The following is a 14,970-nucleotide window of genomic DNA, read 5'->3' as shown; positions in this document are numbered from 1 at the left end:
GTAGAAGTTTCAATATTTCTACAGAGAAGTTTTAAGGGTGAAAAATATATATTTCTGGCATAATTTCTATACAAAATAACCATGTCTCTGCCTCTAATACATGATTTATGTACATGAAACAGGAAATACATAGTGATGCATAATACATGCTGTAGCAAGACCTCTAAACTTTCAAGATGGAAGCAGAAGAAGGAATGCACAGCAATCATCACTGAAAAGTTCCACCACCAGCAGTGCCTTGCTCTGGGTTGGGCTATACTTTTCAAGGTCCTAACAAAAAATATTCTGGAAACCCTGGTACAAGGGTTTGTGTTTTTTCGCCAGGGATTATACTGAGCAAGACACAGCAGCACATTTGTAGAAGCAAATAATGAAGCACAGCAAGTTCTCAATGACAGTAACAGCATAGGATGCTGAGGCACAGCTGACACTAAATAAACTTTGGTAACTTGCTTTTGGCTTGATCCTAACTATGAACACAGTTATTTTGCAGATGTCCACATTTTTCAGTGAAATGAGACACCTGTGAAACTCTAAATCTGAATAGAGGTAAACAGTTGAAGTTTCTATCAAATAAGATTTAAGACTGCATCTTTACCTTGTTTGTTTCTTGGGGCCTTGACCCTCTCCTGATCCATCTGAGGAACGCTCATTACCACTCTGTCCTTGCAAAGGTTCTTTTTTAGGGCCATCATTTTGCTTCTGTTGCTTACTCTGCTTCTCAGACTTGTTCTCTTTCTCTTTCTTCTTCTTGTCTTTGTCATCTACACCACTAGCAGAAACTGGTTTATAGTCAACTCCTGCAACAGACTTATACTGGGCCTTCAACTGAAGAAGTTCCTTAACAGCTACATCTATCTTTTCCTTGCAGAGAAAAAAAAAAAAAAGAAAAAAAAAAGAAATTTATAGAGAAATCACAGGAATAACATGGCTCTAGCCCACCAAAAAACCAAACTTCCATGTGTTAACATTTTAAGGACTATATCTGAGAGGACTGATTTTAAAAGTATGTTTCAGATCTCATAATTCAAATGCTACCTATTCTAAACGTACATTTCTACTTCCCATAACACGCTGAATTTCAAATACACTTTTAGATTTAAATACATATATTACGTTTTTGTATTACAGTATGTATGTTCTTACCTTATCTGCTTTTTCTGCTTTTAATTTCCTAACTTCATCTCCTTGAAGAGCTACTTTGCTAAACAGGGCTTTAGCTTCAGGAGTGTCTGGACCACTGGGTACTGTGTTTGGTGCCTGAGGCAAAGCCCCTTGAGCTGCTGGTGGATGTCCTGGCTTGTACTCCTGCCCAGTCTTTTCCTTGTAGTCAGCTTTTAGAGAGAGGAGGAGTTTTACTGCTTCATCTATTTGGTCCTGTATGGGGGAGAAACAGCAAGATGTATCGGTGAGAATTAAAGAGAACTGACAAGAAGCATTGATTTTCAGGCTATGAAAATAAAATTTCCACCTAGCAATAAACAGTGTTTTATAATAAGTGGAGGACTCTTCCCCAAGCAATAGGAGTGTTTTTGAGAGCTGTCACATTGTATCAGAATATTCCCACAGCCCATACGGCCAGTACAGCCTGTTAAAAATTGCAGCAGAACTTACATTAAAAATACAGTAACCTCTTTCAAAAAAGATCTTTCAAAAAACACAACAAAACCAAAGCAAGACAACCAATCATCACTGATGATGTTTTGTGAAGTTTAGAACAGTCTTGCTATTGTTGCAGCGCACTAGATACTTTTTTAGTCACTTGTCTCAAATATAGCAAGAAAAAGTAAAATACATTAAAAAGTTCTGCAAGGTTGGCGTCTGCCATGCTTGTGCCTATTCATCTAGACATGAGAGGTTAAGTTTGACTTTCTACACCTCAGAGTCAAGAAAGTATCCAACATCAGCATAGTCTTGTTTGGCCTTATCAGACCATGCATGACCTGGACACAGGGGAGTTTGAACATCACTTGGTGAAAGATTTCCCTCCAGTGGCGAAATGTGGTAAGAATTACAATTGCTTACTCTCACATTACTATTATACCTTGGAAGCTTTCTCTGCTTTGAGCCTTCGTACCACTTCCCCTTGTTGAGCTACATTATCATAAAGAGCTTTCCCATCCACTAAGCTACAGGTTGCCAAGTTACTGCAGCATACAGAAGATGGAAGTGTAGAAGATATACAAGGAGGAGCTGAAGGTGGATTTCCAGGCTTGTACTCTTGACCTGTCTTTTGTTTATATTCTGCTTTTAGGCTTAAAAGAATTTTCACAGCCTCATCTATTTTTTCCTGAAGCAAGAAAGAAAAAACAGCAGTTGCAGATAAAGGTAGAAATAACAGAGATGTAACACAATAGCTGAGATAACACAATCTTTACCAGAATGGCACTAACACAGCTGTTGTAATAAAACATCTAGAGTTATCTTGTTAGTATCAGTTGCCATTATTGAGTTTTGGGGTAAAACTTTTTAGGCAGAACACCTACAAGTTGTACATCAAAGGACTGAATCAGGCAGTATATGCAGGGGCTGATTTCTGTGCCCTTGAAAGCCTCCCATTTAGGTGGCTTAGACCCCTCCAGTTACAGCAGTCCATGAGTTGTACACTGGAGAAAGGCAGCAAATACTCAAGACTCTGAATAAAGAATGGTTCTTTGGTCACAATCAAATAAGTCCCTAATTTATTATCACCATTCTGGCTTCGAGTTACAGTCTTTTTCAAGTTACTGCCTCTCTTCTGCTTCACTTATCATGTATCACTAAAAAAAGAAGTTACTTATTTTCCATGCACTATCACAGAACTCATGCAGTCAGCCATATCATCGGCTCAGGAGAACTTGGGAAAGCACTTCACAGAACTTGTTTATATTTTGCTCCTGGAGTTTCACAAAACTTGCAATTAGGTTTTAGTCTAAACTGAAGATACTGTTGCACTCAGAAGTATCCACAGCTAGTGCACCTTTGAGGCTTTCTCCGATTTGAGCCTGCGGACCACTTCGCCTTGTTCAGCTACTTTGTTGTACAGAGACTTGCTGTCTACTGGACATGGGGAAGGAAGAGTAGAAACAGGAGAAGACTGAGGAGGGACAAGGACCACAGGTGGGCTTCCAGGTTTGTACTCCTGGCCTGTCTGCTGTTTATATGCTGCCTTTAGGGATAAAAGGACTTCCACTGCAGCACCTATCTCATCCTGAAAGAGAAAGGAAGGGGCAGAAAGAGGGAGGAAGAAAGATACAGAAACATAAGACTCTCAAGTGTACCATAAAAACTTTCATGAAAAGACATGCAGCTTATGCACACCTATTCCATTTTCTTAACTATTTAGTAGAGTTGTTCAGAGAAGTTTTCCCTACTACTTTCCTATTTTAATAAGGTAATTCCAACTATGTAATATACAGCCTTCACTGTCCTAAGTAAAATTATAACAATAAATTAGTTTAGATCTTCCCATTTATTTAGATTTTATGGTGTCACCAAGACACTACTATTAACATTATTCAACCACCAGGCAGAGTGTGTTATTTTCTACCTTTTCTTGTTCTGCATTAGAAAGAATAGAAAGAACACAGCTAATAGTAGCTACATTTTCCATGCTCCATTCCAGAGGGGAAGATGTCTCAAAAATATCTGTAGTATTTGGACCTTTCTTCTCCTTTCTGATTTTGGGGCTTCCGTTTTTTAAGGTCCAAATAGCAACAAGTCAATCCTATGAAGTCACATGATTTGACCATACTGAGTTAAATAAACAAATAAATGTTGCAGGGCATTTTAACTCCAAGGACCAGATCTGGATACTTAATCAACTCATGCTGTGGGATGAATCCTGTCCACATTTCAGAACAGCAGTCTAAGAAATAGGGGAACTCACGTGTATCTTTATGAATATTAACACAAACTGTCATACAAATCTAACTGAAGAAGTAAGTATTGGAAAACACGAGTCTTGACAGAACAGAGCCCAGTCCAAACAATGATCACTATGAGAACCTGGATCCACAAGCACCCGTTCACTTCCACAAACAGAGAACTATGGGCTATGGAAACCCAGACCAAAAAAAATCAGCCACCTTAGATGCTTTCTCAGCTTTCAGTTTTCGGACCACTTCTCCTTGTGCTGCTACTTTATCATACAGAGCTTTACTGTCCAGGGTACCAGAGGTCTCAAGCTTTGACGACTGTGCAGGTATGGACACTGGAGGATTTCCAGGCTTATACTCCTGGCCTGTCTTTTCTTTGTATTCTGCTTTCAAGGCCAGCAATTGTTTCACAGCTTTATCAATATCTTCCTTTGCTGCCTTCTTAGCTTTCAAGTCACGAACTATATCACCCTGTGCAGACACCCTGTTGTAAATGATCAGGTGACCTTCAGATACACTACAGGTTGGAGTAGAGGTGTGACCAACAAGTGGAGCAGATTTTCCTTTTACAGTTGAACTAGCCTTGAAAAAAAAAAGAAAAAGAAAGCCAAGTATTCAGCATGATAATCTGGTACAGAAATAGATGTACAGTAATACATTTTATGGCACTTTTCTAAACCACAAGTTTACCTCTTTCTTTGCAGTTTCAGCTTTGGCCTTCTCTTTTGACCCAGATGTTGGCATTTCCTTGGTGTGTCCATCAGGGATGTAAATCAAAATGCATGGAGCATCCTTACAGCTGTAAGGACTATAAGAGGATTTATAGAAAACACAACAATAAAGGAAATACAACGTACACATTAACCTTTATTGAAACAAATGTTCTACTCTTCCTAGGAGATGCTCACGCACAACTTTAAATTTACCTTTGTACACAACTGTAGTTACCCGAAGTTACATAAATGGGGATCTGCACTGATTCCTCTTATGTACCATTTTATTCTATAATATTAATATATATGTTTATGTTATTACTTGCAGTGTAGATGTTTGATAGCTTGCCAAAGAAGTGTGCAATACTATGTGCATGCTCTAATTGGGAAAATGCCTGTTTTGTTCTGTAGCACTGTTCCTTAATTCTTGTACTTCAAATCACAAGGAAGTCAAAGTAAGGTGGGGTGCACCAAAAGTGTCATGTATTTGGCTTAAAGACAGTTTGAAAAGGCAGGAACATACAAGCCAAAAGCCTGTCCACAGAAATACTCCACAGAAAGGTCATGGTGAGGGGGAAAATATTTGCAGACAACATTACTCTTGCCAATGTGTGTGTGAAAACACTAAAACACAGCAAGCTAAAGCAAATTCTATGATGTCTGTTTAAGCCATTCTTAGGTAGCTTACCTCACTGGCTCATAGGGCTGATCACAAATAAAGAATCCTCTCCTCTGAAGTTGGATGATGTCTCCTTTTTTTAAGTCTCTAAGGCAAGGATCACCCAACATCAGTTCTTCTTGCTGTAAGTGTTGAAAGAAATCAGTCCATGTCTAACAGAGCACAAAAACCAGTAGAGCTGTAGAAGGATAGTAGTGATTTTCTCATTTCGGAAGTGCTAAAATGTTAGTTAACTCCAAGGGCAGCTGAACAAGTACTAGCAAGAAAATGCCACATCATAAGAATGTACCAAGACAAAAACTCAAACTATTGGTCCCTGAGGTGTGAAAGTCAGGTAACACTTAAGAAAATGCGAGTCAAATTTTAATTTTGAAATGATGAGAGGTTAAACGGAAACACCAGCACATGATTTACTTGCTTGACAAATTAATCCAACCAGAAACACTGAACGTTTAAAAAAAAAACCCCAAAACCACCAAACACCAAGTTTTGTGGAATTAAAGGGGACAGAAAGATAACTCACCTTGCTATTTCGGTTGATATATTGCTTGAAGTCTTCATCCTTGCCTAAAACTGGTTTAGTGATCAGATGCTCATAATTAACACAGACAGTTGGGATGAGGGGTGCACGTGGAGTTTCTGCTAACCAAGTGATCTTAGTTGTTTTTTTGAAGTCCTTATTATCCAAATTCAACTTGGCATTGATGGACACAATTTTTCCACTTGAATTTCTACAGGAAAACAGAAATAAGAGGAAAGCCTAAATGATCAGTTCTGATTCAATGCTACAGATTTCAGTGAATAGATTCACTGAAAAACAAGGTTCAGAGTTCATTTTTGAAGTGAGATGTTGAAAACGAAAGAGTGTATTCACTCCTGAAGTTTTCCTTTAGTTTTGTTTTCTTAAATATCAATATAGAGTGAAAAGCACAGGAAAAAATCTTTACATATTTATGTTCAACATCCCAACTCACCCCACTCTGCCACTGTCTCAACATAACCATTTCAAGGATGCTGTGATGACATTAATGTCTCCTTCAGCACCTCAACAGTTCTGCAACTGACACTGACAGGTTTAGTTCCTTAGTATGCAAAAGCAGGATTTGTTACAGGGTAGAAGTTGTTAAAATTCCAGATGGTTTTTTTCTGTCTGAAAAAACTGTTTCACGGTGGAAATATTACCACAGCAATGAGAGGGACATGCAGTATCAGGGCTGACTGGTGATTTCAGACTTGAATCTGCAGTAAAATACACTCTATGCTAAAATGCAGTTTTGTGGCATATTTCAAAGCAGAGATCTATATACAGAATCATGGGATGGACATATATGAGCAACCATTAATATTTTATTGTTATAAGCTTCCTATTAAAAGAAAAATCAACAAAAAGCTGTAAATAAAAATTTACTTTCATCTCCCACTAATCAGGTTACCTGTTTAATTTGGTGATGATAATATTGCCCCAATTTATGAATGTAACAACCTCTCCCTCTGTCAGGGTCTCTGCATCTGCGCCCTCGATCAGGACTCTGGAGCTGTACCACACAGGTTTCAACCCAACATCGGCATTCTGTGAATGATGATTTAATTTCAAAGGATAGATTGTTATTATATAAGCTGACTAAAGCTAATGCAGTGCTAGAACACTATTTTATTTATGATAGGAGACAGATGAAGATAGAAGATGGACAATAAAAGTAATGCAGAGCTACAGTATTCTTCCACAGCTCTCTAGTTTCTTGTTCACAGGTGTTGCATGCATTCCTCTGACAGTACACTAGAAAAAATCCTATCTTCTATCAAATACTAGCTCCAGCACCACTGATAGCATATCCCTTTTCCATAAGGTCTATACATTTTTAAGATCTCACAGGTAAAAACAAAGGTTTTCTCATGCTTCCATTTTGCTACGCAAATTCCCTTCAAAACTAATTTCATAACTCTCACTTTTGTTTTTTTATACAATTAATATGGAAATACATATGGAGCTTCTTCCAGCTTCTTCCATATATTTTTAAAGACAGAAACCAGAACTATATCACTTATAACATTAAAAAATATTCAGCTTTAAAGCATCTCAACAATCAAGATAAACTTTTTTTTTTAAAGGCAGACAGTTGTGAGTTCAGACTCTGTCAGTTGGTCAAGAGTTTGCAATTTGTTTCTTCTGGTCAGTATTTATTTCATTATATACTGGAGGCAGCATTTATTATTAATATCAAAGTTTTAATAGGCTAGCTTGCATCTGACCCAACTTCAGACTTTTTGACCCTTGAAGAGTCACTCAAGGGTCAACTCAAGGTGCAGTTCTCACTTGCATCTGCTCAAAACCTGTTTCCTTGTTATCAGCCATGGGGAAGAGGGGAAACTAGATGTCCGACTGACAGTTACAAGAAATGGCTACAGGAACACTTGGAGCAACAAAATCAAAACAAAGAAACAAAGGAAAGCCTCAGCAATATTCACTTGTTTCTCCCTGTAAGTGTATGTAAGTGCATATATAACTAAGAGATGCTTTCAGTGAAGCCTAAGTACAATTTGAGATGCTACACTCAAAGGAAAGCATCTTTGTTAATTGTAGTGCAAAAAAGAATTGCATCTGTAACATACTCCCCTTCTTCCGGATTATTATTCTGTTCACTGGATACTAAGAGTAACAAATTTGCAAGTTCTTAGCCTTTGATAATAACTATTTGCTATACAAATGTAAAAGTCTTATTAAAACAATACCCAGAGACAGTAGAATTAACAGGTCAATATATCACTTCTCCACATAAGTCTAATTTTATGAATTATTTAAAAAACATCTCTTGCATTCCTCACTGTTACGGATAAGCAGTGTCTACTGTAGTATATCCATAAAGCTTGAATAAGATTTTATATTTAAACTTCTCTGTGAAAAATAGGATCAAACAATAAAAAGTCTGAGCAGCACTTCAGACTTGTAACGTCTCAACTCTTCTGAAAACTCCCAGAGAGGCCTTTCAATGCACCTTTTGTGTGCATTCTCCATATTTACAAAAGCAGCTTCCTATGGGCTCTTAGAAGAACGAACACATTTATTTGTTGCCCAGTTTTTGACAATTCTGAGGAAAAAAAAGAACACCTTGGGTTTATCTCATGCTGTCTGAATAAGGTAAAAGCAGGACTCTCCTTGCTGACTGCTCCAAGCCAAGGTACTTTCCAAACTTACTGATCTGCAATACCAGAATATTAAGAGAGTAAAGCAAGAACCTTTGGATGTTTAGCCACTTCTTTCATCTCCTCTTGAGCTTCAGGAATATTTACTGGGACCACTGCATCTTTCAGTAAAGCAGTGTACCGAGGTGCTACTGGGTCTATAACCTACAGAAAATAAATGAGGTGGATCATGAATATATGACATTGACAGACAAATAAGATGCTGTACAAAACATTAACCACAAAAAAAGGAATATTAACTGGTATTCTTTATGTTACTGCATTTTTTTTAAGTTTGCTTTAATATCACTCTCATCCAAAGCAATAGAATAGTGAGAAAACAGTGGTAATACTTCACAGTTTCCAATCTTTACTAAAATACTCTGAGTAAAAACTATGAATTGGGTACTACTGACACCTGAAGTAACCAAAACTATGACCCACTGCCTCATAGGGAAGACATCAAAATACGCTTTGATATAGTTTTACTACACACATAGGCTATTACATCTGGAACACTTTCTCTCTAGGTAGTTGAATTTAAAGCAGTAATTTATCAGTGGAGTTTGTTCTTTTTCCAGCAGCATCAGACCTGATCCCATACTTATTTTCCAGGTCAGTACTCCAGCAGAATCTGGGACAGACTTGGCTATAGAGGAAGCACCAATTAAGTCTGCAATTTTAATACAGACACATTAGATACTATAATAAGGCAACACCGTAACACTGACTTCATTAGGATTTCTAAAACATGAGATTGGCAAGAAAAAGGTGCCACTTAAATGTCTTCCTGGATTTTTACTGCCTTTTATCAAACTCAGCTGCTGTAGTTTTTCACAGCACTCTTCATACCTGAAATACTGGTTTGCCAGTATTGGCTCAAAAGCACTTATATACCCAATTCAAGTAAAACAGTCATCTAAGGTCAAAAGCAGTATCAGAGATCTACCAGTTTAATTGGAAACTAATACAAAGGAAAACACCTGCTTTTATTAATATGAAGTGACTTTTTTTCCCCTTAGTTTATTCCTGCTCAAGTGAAAAACTACAGTTATATATTTTTCTATATTTTTGAAAAAATATTTAGCATCTAATTACTTGACATTAGCAAGTAGGGTGACATGATGATACACTTTAAAGAAGTTACATATTTGTAAGTTAGTAGTCACTGAAGTCAGACTCCTAAATGTTTGATGCACACTTTAAAAAAACACTTGTGTGTGTATCTCAAAATGTAGGTGTGCTACGTGATTTTAATATCTTAATTTTGATAATTAAACGACTGAATTTTATAGTGATATTACCAGGCTCTTTATTTTACTTATTAAAACTCACAATCCTTCCTCAGATGACTAATGCTAAAAAGGCAGTAGTATCACATATAAAATATGAGCTCTCTCACACTGATGAAGTCTTTGAGCTCAGCAACCAATAACCTGTAAGCAACTAATTGTTCTTGTTCATATTGCAGATTGCAAAAATACATGTAAATGAAATTGGTTAATAAGTTATGGTGCTGTCCAAGGGGTTGAGTCTGAGAAACTCAGTTTAAAAGCCAATTAAAAAAAAAAGAGCCCTGAAAGTTCATTGTGGGTTTTTCCCCCCAAACCAGTCGTTAGTCCTAAATGTATTTATGCAGCAACAGAAAGAACCAATTCATAAACCTATGTGTATGTAGCAGATAAAATGCAAAATATATGAAGAAATACAAGACACATGCCAGACAAGCAAAAACTATTAAATGAACGGATTTGGTTACTGTCTAAGCAAAACCAAGCAGGAATCCCAATGCAAAATAACAGGTGTTTCCACAATCACACAAAATATGCAATCCGCATTGAAACAATTCGCCTTATTATAGTGTCCAAGCATCCGCTGCCAAAAAGCGACTAATCATGTCAAGATGCAATATTCCTGATTTGACATCCAGTCAGAAACTTCAGCAGTGCTGGCTTTATCTCCACAGGCAGGATATGCAGCGCGTTAGTCCTTTTGCCACAGAAAGGAAACGCGGCCAACGTGGATCGATTCGAGTAAGATTTGTGTTCACGTTAACAAATAAGTCAAACCAGAAATGGGCAATTCCAATTAAAACTTAGGAATGATGCATTTTCAGTGGGTTTGTAGAGCTCCTGTTATACAAGCAAACGTGACTGTGCTATGAAGCTGCAAAATGAGAGCTTATGCTATGTATGCTTACAGCACTGTAAGCTATATGCTAAGGTAAAAAGCATTAAGTAATACCTTCTTACAGATAGCTCGCAGCTTGAAAGCAGAAAAATGAAATGCAGGTTTCATATCAGATTTACAGCAAATATCATTATCTTTTCCTGTACTAAGGCAAGTAAGTATTGGCATAGGACAATCAATAGGATTAGTGCTTCTTCAGGTTAGAAAGGGGTGGGGACATTCCATTTTCCTGAAAGTGTGCCAAATGATGCAACAGACTGCAACTGCTACTTGTTGTGATAAGCACTCCAATGAACGCTGGATTCTCTACATATCCCAGAAAGAGGATATCGGGAGTAGCAGCAAATTCAAGTAAGCACATACCTTTTTATTAAAGGACCAAATTTTATCCCACTCCATATTCACAACAGATCGAGAGGAGCCCTGGGAAAAAAAAAACAAACCAACACATTAATATAAATATTCTAGCTCTTAGATTCATTTAAAACAAAGTCCTTTAAACTACAAACCCTCTAGGATTTGCTTTAATCAAAACAGTTTAGAAAGGTATCTTAAGCTGCCAAATAATCACTTTTTGAAGTAAGAAACCTCCAAGTCCATTTTGCCGTTGTTGAAGCAGTACACATAAAAGGAGCAAACCTTCATAAAAAGAAACATCCCAGTGACAAGCTTCACAAAAGCTTGTCCTTATCAAGGGAGATTCAAAGAATCAGAAGAGAACACCCACCTGAGCAGCAATAAACTGTTTTAGCCCTTCAACTGTCATGCCTCTTCTTAAGACACCACGTACAGTGGGAAATCTTGGGTCATCCCTAGTAGAAAAATGTTGCATTAGTGTCACATGCTAAATTCTACCTACTACTTACACTGATAAAAAAACTTAAATAATACTGCCACGCACAAAAGGTGCAGTTTCAGTGTATTTTTCTCAGTGAACAAAGAGCTAGATGAGAAGATCTAACTGAAAAGACTGAGCTCTCATCCATACAAAATGTACCGGGTAGGTTTTCTTCTACTTCACCTCAGGAAGGGAAGCCATCCATCAGTGAAGTGGCTCCTTTCCTATATCTGTGAAATCTTAAGTCTCTCAAAAATGGGCAAGGCAAAAGTTATATCCCTATCCCATTACTTCTTTTCCAATGGCAACTGAATAATGGAACCTGAAACAACAGGGCTTGATTCTTTCTTGCTCAAGAGAAACCAGAAACAGGTGAGTGACCATGACAATGTTATCTCTTGATAACATGACAGAATTCTATGATTTTTTTTTTCTCTAATGCAAGAAATAAATAAAAATACCTAATCTGAAATGTAACACATGAGGTGGTGGGAAAACAAATCAAACCTTGCTGAGGACCTAAAACAGGGAAGCTTAGTGAAGGAAAGGTCATCATAAGACCAGCTATACCTCTAGGAAAAAAGAAAATGCGGGGGGGGAAAGGATAAATTTAGCTTCAGCAGAGGGGCTCCATACATAAGGTAGGAATCTATGCTTCCAACACAATTGACAAATAGAACCAACCAAAAAAAAGAGCACACTTGGCACATGTGAGCATGACAACCAGGTAGCCCAGGAAATTGTGTAAAATGATGCTCTCATGGGCTGAGCACAGAATCACCTAACACCAGCTCAGGAAAAGCACTACCAGCAGCTGGCCAACTTTGAAGAAATCCATGGACAATGTTGAGTCCTGTACTACAAGATGACTTCAGATGGCGTGGTCCCACAGCTAGCTCATTGTGGGAACGGACAAAGGAACCCCTCTGGACTCTGAACTACTTGCAGAAGCATAAACCCACAGTTCATCCTTTCTAGGTAAATACTAAGGCTATCAGGCCACCAAGCACTATCTGCATAAACAAAATAACATGAAAAAATTAACAGAAAGAAGGAGGGGGAGGGCAGGTGGGAGGGAAGTAGGATGGATTTGACGAGACGGATAGGACCAGAAGTTCTTCAATCCAGGCCTTCTTCTGACATTACTTAGGAATGCATCCAATGACTCAGAGTGGAAAATGTGTAAGTGGCACCCACAGCAAAAGCCAGAGTCCAAAAATAAGCTACCTCATGTTTATCACAGGACATGAATATGTATGCACACAGTTACTGCAGAGTAGAAAACAGAAACACTGTTCATGCAGAAGCCACTGTAATTAATCCGTGTTCTTAAATATTGTTTAAATATTCACTCATGTTGTCCAAAAGCAAAAAAGCATGTGTCAGTCACAAGTACCTTAGGGAATAATGTTGAACTAGAGACATGTAACATACCATCCATCCACAAGCCCTTCGTTGACAAACCACGTAAGCTTTCTCTTAGAGAGCACAGTGTTGTTGAGGTTTAGCCTGCTATACTCCCATATATATGGTTTCCTTATGCCCAGTGCCTCGATGATCCAGTAGAATTGTTCATCTCTGTCATGGTATTCAGTTGTTCTCAATGCATGTGTGACACCTTCAATACTATCAACAATAGGGCAGGCAAAGTCATATGTGGGATAAACTCTGAGAAAAAAAGACCTTTAATTAGCAGGGCAGAAGAACAAAACACTTTCCTCCCATGTAAACATTTAAACTAAGCATAATTTATATTCATGTATTACAAATATTTACAAACATATGATCCCGAAAACTTTCAAATCAAGACTAAAATAACACATACACAATGAATTTTCCACAAAAAAATTCAAAGGGTATTTTTAAAACAAAGAAAGCCTTAAAGAAATTAACTGATCACAGCCTTAATATTCAAGCCTAAAAAAACCAACCCTACACTGCTACTGTTCTTTTCAAACACAAAAGATGCTGACTTATAGGGTTTTTTCCTTAAATATCAAAAGGAATCATTAATAGATCAAATAATGAGCAAAGCTTTCATGCTTAAAAACAAACCCCTACCCACAAACAGTTTTACTATTATAAGCACATTAAATCAGTGTTTCCAAAAATGGAGTTGTATAGCTGGAAACAGAGGTTTCAAACAGGTGCTGACCCATATCCTTGACCAATTTAGTAGGCTGATTTCAATGCACAATGTAGCAAATATTCATTCTGCACAGAGACAGCAGTTGCTGTGAAAGTGGAAGCAGCCACCCAGTTAAGTAGATCAAGGATGTTTTGCAGCAACATAAAATCATAGCAATGTAAAATTGCCATAATTCTGTTTAAGCTCTGAGAGCTAGAGCAAACAGCTTTATTGTCCAAGACACGGCCATCATACTTTGAGTCAAAGTTCTCCACTGCATACATTTTATGGTATTCATCGACCAAAACTGAAATAATATTCACTGCTGACAATGACGGTCAACTCAAAGGCTTTAGAAGTCATTTGCAGAAGTTTCAGAAAGTCAGGAGACTCCTTACATATGCGGATGGAAAAATGCTAGCAGGTTCCAAGCATTAAAAGAAGCTTACTAAGGAAAGGAAAATGCCCTGAAAAGAGCAAGTTACCAGCTACACAAGGAGGAAGTGACATACTTGTAGGTACTTCCAGTACGAGGGTGAGGCTGGTTTTTACAACGATAAAGAGTTGGATCCCTCATACATCCATTATTACTACTCATATCTATTTTTGCTCGTAGACAACAAGTTTGTCCGTATTCTGTTCCCTTTTTCATTTCTTCCCACATTTGCAGATTTTTATTAACACCTAAGAACAACAAAAAGAAAGCATAGAACCACATTTTATTACTGTAGTAACAAAAAATCAATGTCACCCCCCTCTTTAGATACTGGAATTCATCTTCATGCACTTCACATGTTGAATTTTTTAAGTGGTAATAAATGGTGATGAACTCATACATATGCAAGTCTGCTGAACCTGTCTAAATATACACTTATTCCAGCCTTGCAGAACAAAGAACTAAATGCTTACAAGTTCCTGTAAGGACCTTAAACCTATGCAATTAGTCATCATATTCATATTTGTTAATAAAAATCAAGTTCTGATGCCAAATCAAAAAGACAACAAGGCAAGACTGACGCTTAAAATATCTTACAGTTATTTCTGTGTTTAGATTCCACTCTCTGCTCACGCTCTGCTTTCATTTGTTCTGCAGGAGTATCATCCACATATGCCTTCCCTTCTTGAATAAGCTTCTCAGCATATTTCATTATTGTTTCAAAGTGGTCTGAGGTATATGTAAACTGATCTGGTTTGATGTGCAGCATTGCAACGTCTTCAAGAATAACCTGCAAAGTGTGAAATTGTACACTGTAACATTCAGGAAAGCAAGTTTTCTTAAATCTTTATTCTCTTCATGTCAGATGTGATGCTTCTAATGCTCCACTGCCTAGGAAGGATAAGCCATAAGAATAAGCATGAAAGAAAAGAGAGTCATGCACTTATCA

General features: G+C 37.5%; 1 protein-coding gene across 1 annotated transcript in view; it reads right to left on the bottom strand.

Moving 5' to 3' along the window:
* EPRS (glutamyl-prolyl-tRNA synthetase) overlaps positions 1-14,970 on the bottom strand; it is a 36,660-nt gene that overhangs the window by 11,358 nt on the left and 10,332 nt on the right. The window contains exons 7-21 of the mRNA XM_029965138.1: positions 14,619-14,811; positions 14,098-14,269; positions 12,892-13,125; positions 11,347-11,431; positions 10,983-11,042; positions 8,484-8,594; positions 6,683-6,819; positions 5,773-5,980; positions 5,259-5,371; positions 4,548-4,665; positions 4,068-4,439; positions 2,960-3,190; positions 2,045-2,290; positions 1,147-1,377; positions 599-864 (exon numbers count right to left, since the gene is read on the bottom strand). Of these exons, the coding sequence (XP_029820998.1) occupies positions 599-864; positions 1,147-1,377; positions 2,045-2,290; positions 2,960-3,190; positions 4,068-4,439; positions 4,548-4,665; positions 5,259-5,371; positions 5,773-5,980; positions 6,683-6,819; positions 8,484-8,594; positions 10,983-11,042; positions 11,347-11,431; positions 12,892-13,125; positions 14,098-14,269; positions 14,619-14,811 (2,777 nt within the window). The remainder of the gene's footprint in view (positions 1-598; positions 865-1,146; positions 1,378-2,044; positions 2,291-2,959; positions 3,191-4,067; positions 4,440-4,547; positions 4,666-5,258; positions 5,372-5,772; positions 5,981-6,682; positions 6,820-8,483; positions 8,595-10,982; positions 11,043-11,346; positions 11,432-12,891; positions 13,126-14,097; positions 14,270-14,618; positions 14,812-14,970) is intronic.

This window comes from Manacus vitellinus, unplaced genomic scaffold (assembly GCF_001715985.3).
Source record: "Manacus vitellinus isolate BGI_N305 unplaced genomic scaffold, ASM171598v3 scaffold_8_pilon, whole genome shotgun sequence".
NCBI classification, from domain to species: Eukaryota; Metazoa; Chordata; class Aves; order Passeriformes; family Pipridae; genus Manacus; species Manacus vitellinus.
The sequence above is the reverse complement of the archived record's forward strand: the minus strand, read 5'-3'. Positions and strand labels throughout refer to the sequence as shown.